This window comes from Zophobas morio, unplaced genomic scaffold (assembly GCF_036711695.1).
Source record: "Zophobas morio isolate AGI-343-1 ecotype UQ-CSIRO unplaced genomic scaffold, CSIRO_AGI_Zmor_V1 ptg000012l, whole genome shotgun sequence".
NCBI classification, from domain to species: Eukaryota; Metazoa; Arthropoda; class Insecta; order Coleoptera; family Tenebrionidae; genus Zophobas; species Zophobas morio.
In genome coordinates this window covers 24,646,082-24,653,711 of record NW_026972117.1, presented here as the reverse complement: position 1 = coordinate 24,653,711, position 7,630 = coordinate 24,646,082, and the positions used below count along the sequence as shown (strand labels likewise).

The 7,630-nt window shown below is 39.9% G+C and overlaps 1 protein-coding gene across 1 annotated transcript; it reads left to right on the top strand.

The window, feature by feature from the left end:
• The first annotated feature begins 2,435 nt into the window (after positions 1 to 2,435).
• On the top strand, positions 2,436 to 7,076 carry LOC135128239 (uncharacterized). The gene has a single exon (XM_064055137.1). It carries the CDS (start codon positions 2,436 to 2,438, stop codon positions 7,074 to 7,076), a length of 4,641 nt encoding a protein of 1,546 aa, XP_063911207.1.
• The last annotated feature ends 554 nt before the right edge of the window (positions 7,077 to 7,630 follow it).

The following is a 7,630-nucleotide window of genomic DNA, read 5'->3' as shown; positions in this document are numbered from 1 at the left end:
AACTGATATCTCATTATTATCACTATGTAGTTAATGTAGATATTATTATTTAAAACTTCTACATGGACTAGAAATGGGACATTTTGTCACTACGTGGAAACCAAGTTTTTACTGTACAGCTTCCAAAGAAATTTCTTTGCTGCTTGACAAACATCCACTACTCGTGCAATATTTTCAAAACTTTCCAAGCTATTTGTCAACTAGTTCGACCAACTCTTGCGTATTCTCTTTTTCCAGCAGTCACCTACTGAGCCGCCAGTATAATAGTAAACAAACCAACACAACCGAAAATTTTTGCACACAAACTGTTATCACCCTCTTTTGTGGCGTGATATCGCGCCACGGACAGGGTGTACAAAATATATGTATACATGCCGATTTGAAAGTAAAGCTCATTGCCAAACAGAATATAATCTAAATCAGATCAGCGAGGAGAGTTGAGCCCCCACAATGATCGCGTATTTGCTGGAAGGGGGCGGCTGGAGAGTGCTCCTGCGGAAAGCGAGACTCTGCATTGTTGCCGTATGATGTACGGCAAAGCGGCCCAAATCTCGTCGCAGGAGTTATAGTGCCAGCTAGCAGTGCGTGGAGCGTCAGTCAATTGTCATCGGCCCGGAAGTTGCATTGTGCATTCTCTGCCGGAAACGAGCGCCATGCAGCAGGATTCAAATACCAGCTCGAGTCAACCTATGGGGAGAGAACGCCTAGTTTAACGGTTACGGGGAGTTGATGCTGCAAAATGGCGGATGGGGTTTCTTATGTAAATACGAACGTCTGACAAATTATATGCACGAGAAATAATTACACGTTGTTAGTTAAATTTTATTTGTTGATGATTGTTTCGAAAAAGCTGTCGTTAGTTTTTATTCTCGTTAACAATACTTTTTTTACTTCTCGAGTAATAATGATGGGAAATACTGTAAGAGTGGGGTCATCTTGACAAATATCTAGTCCCATTATTTTATTGGTGTTCTGCAGTTCGTAGAACGCGAAAATGTAGATTGCACGCTTTTGTCTGACATAGCCATTATGTAGATAATTTCTTAAACTAACACACCGATTACTTTGAACTGTTAATCATAACAATCATTAGAGTGAATACACAGGATGAGTCACTACACCAACACCAGTTCCTCGATATTTAATTAATAATTAAAAATAGAACAAAGGCAGATACGGCTTTTGAGTACAGCGTTTATTGAAATTATTTTCAAATACACAGAGTGTTCTGTTTATGAAATATAGTACATACAAAATATAGTACATACAAAATATAGTAACAAATAACCAGTGTTGGGCAGTATCTAGATACTTGTATCTAAATAAAGTATCTAGATATATTTTTGAGTATCTAGTATCTGTATCTAGATAAAATCGAATTTAAGTACAAAATATCTGTATCTAGATACAAAATTAATGGCGCAGATACAGATACATTTTTTTATTTCACTTTTTTTCAGTACTTATTAGTTGAGTCATACTAGTAGTAGTTTTTGATACTTCATGTTGGTGATTTTGGTCACATAAACAAAAATAGAGGTAAGAGGTCCACTAATAGTGTTCTGTCACTGTTCGGGTTTCGGTTTTACCTACCAACCGCAACCCTTGTCAACAAGCGTCCCTAACTTTCTCTTTTACCTGCAATGTATCGCTTCCGATTTTAACAACTTTGTACATAGACTCCGAACTGTCAACAACAAGTAAATACAGTGTTACACAGCACATGTTTGTGTTTCATTTTATATCAATCTTTTTCGGTACGTATGTATGAATAACAATCATACATCCAACATTGGTCCTTCGAGCCGGATCTCTCCACATGTGTGATCCAGTGCTGTGAATTCAACAATAAAACGCGGTGGTGCCATTTTTCGACGCCTGTATCGGGAGACGTGATCTACCGGCCATCGGAGTTCCCTACCGGACAGGAGAGCAGCGAATCCAGCCCATCCAGTCGTTTCATCCAAGGTTCCAAGTGACCTTATCACGTTTTTGGTAATTTTCGACGCCTGTATCGGGAGACGTGACCTACCGGCCATCGGAGTTCCCTACCGAACAGGAGAGCAGCGAATTCAGCCCATCCAGTCAATTCACCCAGGCTCCAGGTGATCTTATTACGGTTTTGGCAATTTTCGACGCCTGCATCGGGAGACGGGATCCAGCCATTGGAAATTCTCAACCCGACAGGAGAGCAGCGAATCAGTCTAGCCGTCCCAGGTGCCAGAGGGCCTTATTGCGGTGAGTGGGTTCCAACTATTCCTTTTCTTTATCTATTTCCGGTCAAACACGCATTCGACCGTAATTGTACGTCATTTTATTTAAATTTCATTGGCAAGTACCATTTACCTTGCCCGAACTGTACCAGTTTTACGTATTTCAACTAAGCGGTTTTTCAAATGGTTATGACGCGTTCGCAAACTTTCGATGCTCCACACATGGCAGGCGCGGAAGGTGACGACAATGCCGAAACATTTTCGGACTCAAATCCTACACCAGAGGATGCAGGAAATTTACAAATTTTATTCTTAAAAAGAGATCGCATTCACGACGAAATATCGCGTTTCAAGTTGTGGTTTGAAACAAACAATCTAAGTACATCCGCTTCTCGACTAAGAGTAAGATTGCGCGATTTTGTACGTATTGAAGCTCTTGATGACGCCACCCCCGATTTAGAACAAGCTACCACAAGACTTTATTTTGAAAACGCGTATTACGATTTATGTGCAGATGTCGAAGATGCTATTGAACAAAAACGCGTTAACACATCTTCACCTGCACCGCAAGGTAACGCACCTACGAGCACACCGTCACCATCGGTGCAGTCGCTCCCGATTGTTATTAAACCATTTAGCGGAATTTATACTGAATGGCTACCTTTTTATAATACACTTAAAACACAAAAGGTGTCTACATTTACAGCGGCAGTAAATCGCAATAGTACACAATCCACTTGTTATTTTTGTAAAAAATCTCATTTAATTTACAACTGTGTTACCTTTTCAAAACTCAGTGTTTCGGAAAGAAGGTCTCAGGTAGATAGGTTGAAATTATGTCAAAATTGTCTCAAACCATCGCATACGTCCGATAGCTGTAAATCTATGTCATGTAAATTATGCCAGTTGAAACATAATACACTTTTACATAGTGACCAACCCTCCCATTCAAACGAAAACCAGCCTAGTACCAGCGGAGTTTATTGCTCATCCGCCCTTTTTCCACAAGCCGTTTTGTCTACAGCAATAATTCTAATAAAGGATTGTAAAAACAAATTTCAAAAATTCCGGGCTTTGTTAGATGTGGGTTCAGAATCGCATTTTATTACTGAAGCCGCCACTAACAAATTGGGTTTAAGTACAGAAAATGCAAATGTGGTCGTAGCAGGTATTCAATGTTCAAATACGACCGCTAGACAAAAGGTTCAGGTACAGATCGAGTCGTTGCATTACTCATTTACAACAGCTTTAAATTGTCTGGTAATCCCAAAAATTTCGAAGAACATACCTGCCCGTACCTTTTCTAAAGATGAGCTGGACATACCTGAAGCGGTAAAACTTGCCGATCCTAATTTCAATTTGTCACAGCCAATCGATCTGTTAATCGGAGCTGGATTATTTTGGCAACTGTTATGTGTAGGTCAAATTCAAACGATAGGACATGGCTTAATATTACAAAAAACTTTATTAGGTTGGATTGTAGGAGGGCCATTGCATGGATGCCCCACCAGTAACACTCGTCAAAATCTACATTGCGCGGTCAATAATGTCAGTTTAGAAAACCAGGTTGAAAAGTTCTGGAAACTTGAAAGTTATTCAAACGATGATAAGCCGCTCACAGCTCTTGAAATACAACATGAGAACTATTTTATTAACAATGCCACTCAATTATCCAACGGACGATTTCAAGTCAGATTAACATTTAACGAATTTTTACCAAACTTGGGGAATCCGACAGAAATCGCGCTCAAACGGTTCAACACATTGGAACGAAAGTTCGCAAAAAATGTCATATTAAAAATAAATTATCAGGATTTTATGAAAGAATACATTAATTTGGGTCATATGCGTTTACTAGGTCCATTGACAGAGCATAGAATCGAAAGTGAACCCTATTACCTCTTGCCTCATCACGCGGTTTTCAAAAATGACGGGGCCACTGATAAGATTCGCGTAGTATTTGACGGGTCAGCCAAACCATTATTCGGAAAAAGCATAAATGCTTGTCTGAGTACAGGGCCAAAAGTACAAAACGACATTTTTGATTTAATAATTCGATTTAGAACGTATAGGTTTGCCTTTACAGCGGACATTTGCAAGATGTACCGTCAAATTTTAATTCATCCCGAAGACAGACGATATCAAAGAATTTTGTGGCGGGATGATCCCACACAACCGATGCAAGTGTACGAACTTAATACGGTCACATACGGGATGTTGTCAGCTCCCTATGCTGCGATCAAATGTCTAAGATTATTGGCGGATCAAGTGGAATCAACATTTCCAAAAGCTGCCGAAATAATCAAAGACAATTTTTACGTCGACGATGTACTCTGCGGGAGTTCCACCGTAGGGGAAACAATGGAACTTCGTGACCAATTAACGCAAGTGCTTTCCCAAGGACGTTTCACTTTAGCCAAATGGGCTTCCAATAATCCTAATATTGTACCACAAGAAACACCGAAAATGTCTGTTGTAAAATTTGACCAGGTGGACAATGAATCGAAAACCCTTGGTTTAGTGTGGGACACTCAAAAAGATGCGTTCAAATATTCAATCGACAATCTTTCAACTACGGGTAAAGTTTCTAAACGAAAAATTTTATCGGTCTCATCTAAACTTTACGATCCTTTAGGCTTACTAGGGCCAGTAACAGTTCTAGCTAAAATACTTTTGCAGGAAATATGGAATTTAAAACTTAGTTGGGATGAAACTGTGCCATTATCAATTTATTTCTCCTGGAAAAATTGGCTGAATGATTTAAAAATGGCGAATGAAATTACAATTCCTAGGTTCATATTTGAAACGGATGCCAGTGTCGAATTGCACTGTTTTTCTGACGCCTCCATTAAGGCGTATGGCGGAGCTATTTATGTACGTTGCATTAAGAAAAATGGTCAAGTTAATGTTAACTTACTTTGTGCAAAAAGTCGCGTGGCCCCCTTGAAGGCGACACCATTGCCCCGTCTTGAATTGTGTGCGGCTCTACTAGTATGTCAACTATGCGATGCAGTACTTAAAACAGTAAAAGTTCCGATTCAAAATAAGTACTTCTGGACCGACTCTAAAATCGCGTTAGCGTGGATTTCATCCCCTTCTAGCTCGCTGAAAACATTCGTAGCCAACAGAGTGGCTGAAATTCAAAATCTTAGCAGTATAGAAGAATGGCGGTACGTACCGTCTATTAGTAATCCTGCCGACATAATATCGCGAGGCACAACAGCCAACAAATTATTAAACAACGATTTTTGGTTCCACGGGCCTTCATTTCTTTCATACACAAACGAATTTTGGCCCATACAAGAACCGGTCAGCAAAGTAGATTTACCAGAACAAAAGCAGACTACCTCACTCTTAGTAAACACAGTTCCTGAATGGGAATACTTAAAACAGTTTTCTGATTTTATTAAATTACAACGCTCAATAGCTTATCTAAATCGATTTGTAACTAATATCGGGAATAAAAATAATCAAAACTACGGGCCATTATCATGCTCAGAACTTGATCTAGCTTTAACAATCATTTTACGCCACATACAATCAACCGAATTTGACGAAGAAATAAGAACATTATCAAACAATTTGCCATTAAAACCGAGCAGTAAGCTTCTATGTTTGAATCCGTTTTTAGACAAAGACGGAATCTTAAGAGTAGGCGGACGCTTAAATTTGGCTACCACTATTTCAGATTATAAAAAACATCCATATTTGCTACCGAGAAACCATCATGTGACAATGTTAATCATTTCTCACATCCATTTAAGTCACTTACACGCGGGCCCCCAGGCCACGCTAGCGATATTACGGGAAAAATTTTGGGTCCTTACAGGTCGCAATGTGGTCAGAAAAATAATCCAAAAATGTATGCGCTGTTACAGACTAAAACCACAGCCATGTAGCGAACGAATGGGTAACTTACCGAGCTATAGAATAGAGCCCAGTAGACCATTTTCTAAAACGGGTTTAGATTATTGCGGCCCAATCAACATCAATTTAAATCGCGGTAGAGGAAGGCCAAAAATATCGAAAGCCTATATAGCAGTCTTCATATGCATGGCAACAAAAGCGGTGCATTTGGAACTCGTGTCAGACTGTACCACCGAAAGTTTCTTACAAGCTCTGAAAAGATTCGTTGGTCGACGAGGAAAACCCAACGACATCTTCTCTGACAACGGGACAACTTTCGTCGGCGCAAAAAATGAGATGCAACGACTTCTCAGTTCGCGGAATGACCGTAATTACATAATAAAATACTTGACAACTGAGCAGATCAATTTTCATTTTATTCCGCCTTCCGCGCCACATATGGGGGGTATCTGGGAAGCGGCAGTCAAATCTGCGAAAAATCAACTGAAACGCGTTATTGGTACAGCTTTGTTTAATTTCGAAGAAATGCAGACGTTGCTAATCCAAGTTGAAGCATGCTTAAATTCGCGTCCGTTAACCTCTATATCCAATGACCCAAATGATTTGACTCCTTTAACCCCCGGCCACTTCCTCGTTGGAACCCCTCTAACTGCTGTTCCAGAGGACAACGTCACCACGCTCCCAACGAACCGGCTCTCCAGGTGGCAACAAATCAGTCGCACTCAGCAGCAATTCTGGAAACGGTGGTCAGCAGAATATCTGGGCCAACTTCAAAATCGCCCAAAATGGACCAAGGCCAGCCACAACAACATAAAGGTGGACGATTTGGTGGTCATTAAGGAAGACCACACACCCCCGCTTGCATGGAAGATGGGACGCGTCACTACAGTTCATCCCGGTCAAGATGGCCTCATTCGGGTAGTGACAGTGAAAACCGCGAATGGTGTGACTAAACGACCAGTGGTTAAACTATGTGTGCTTCCGACCGAACCATAAACAAAGGTGTTTAAATCTATTTGTTTTTTGTATATATGTGTTTTATATTCCCTTTTGTCAAAGTGCTGTATGCACCCATTATGCAAATAGGTACTTATTATGTAGTGATATTTGCAGTTTAAACTTATTGTCATGTTGAAAGTTAGTTCTTTCAAGGCGCCGGACCATGTTCGGGTTTCGGTTTTACCTACCAACCGCAACCCTTGTCAACAAGCGTCCCTAACTTTCTCTTTTACCTGCAATGTATCGCTTCCGATTTTAACAACTTTGTACATAGACTTCGAACCGTCAACAACAAGTAAATACAGTGTTACACAGCACATGTTTGTGTTTCATTTATATCAATCTTTTTCGGTACGTATGTATGAATAACAATCATACATCCAACAGTCACGGAAATTTTCATATTTTAAATACCATCATTTCCTACATTGTAGCCTTCAGTACTTATACATCTTTTAATATAATCCTGAGCGGTAATAAATCTAAGCCACGGTAAGATGGTATTTTAAAAACCATAAACCACAATTCACTATTCACTGCGTTTTATGCTT

Bases quoted from the DNA above. Each gene is read 5' to 3' on its own strand.
- LOC135128239 (XM_064055137.1), top strand. From the start codon at position 2,436: ATGGCAGGCGCGGAAGGTGACGACAATGCCGAAACATTTTCGGACTCA.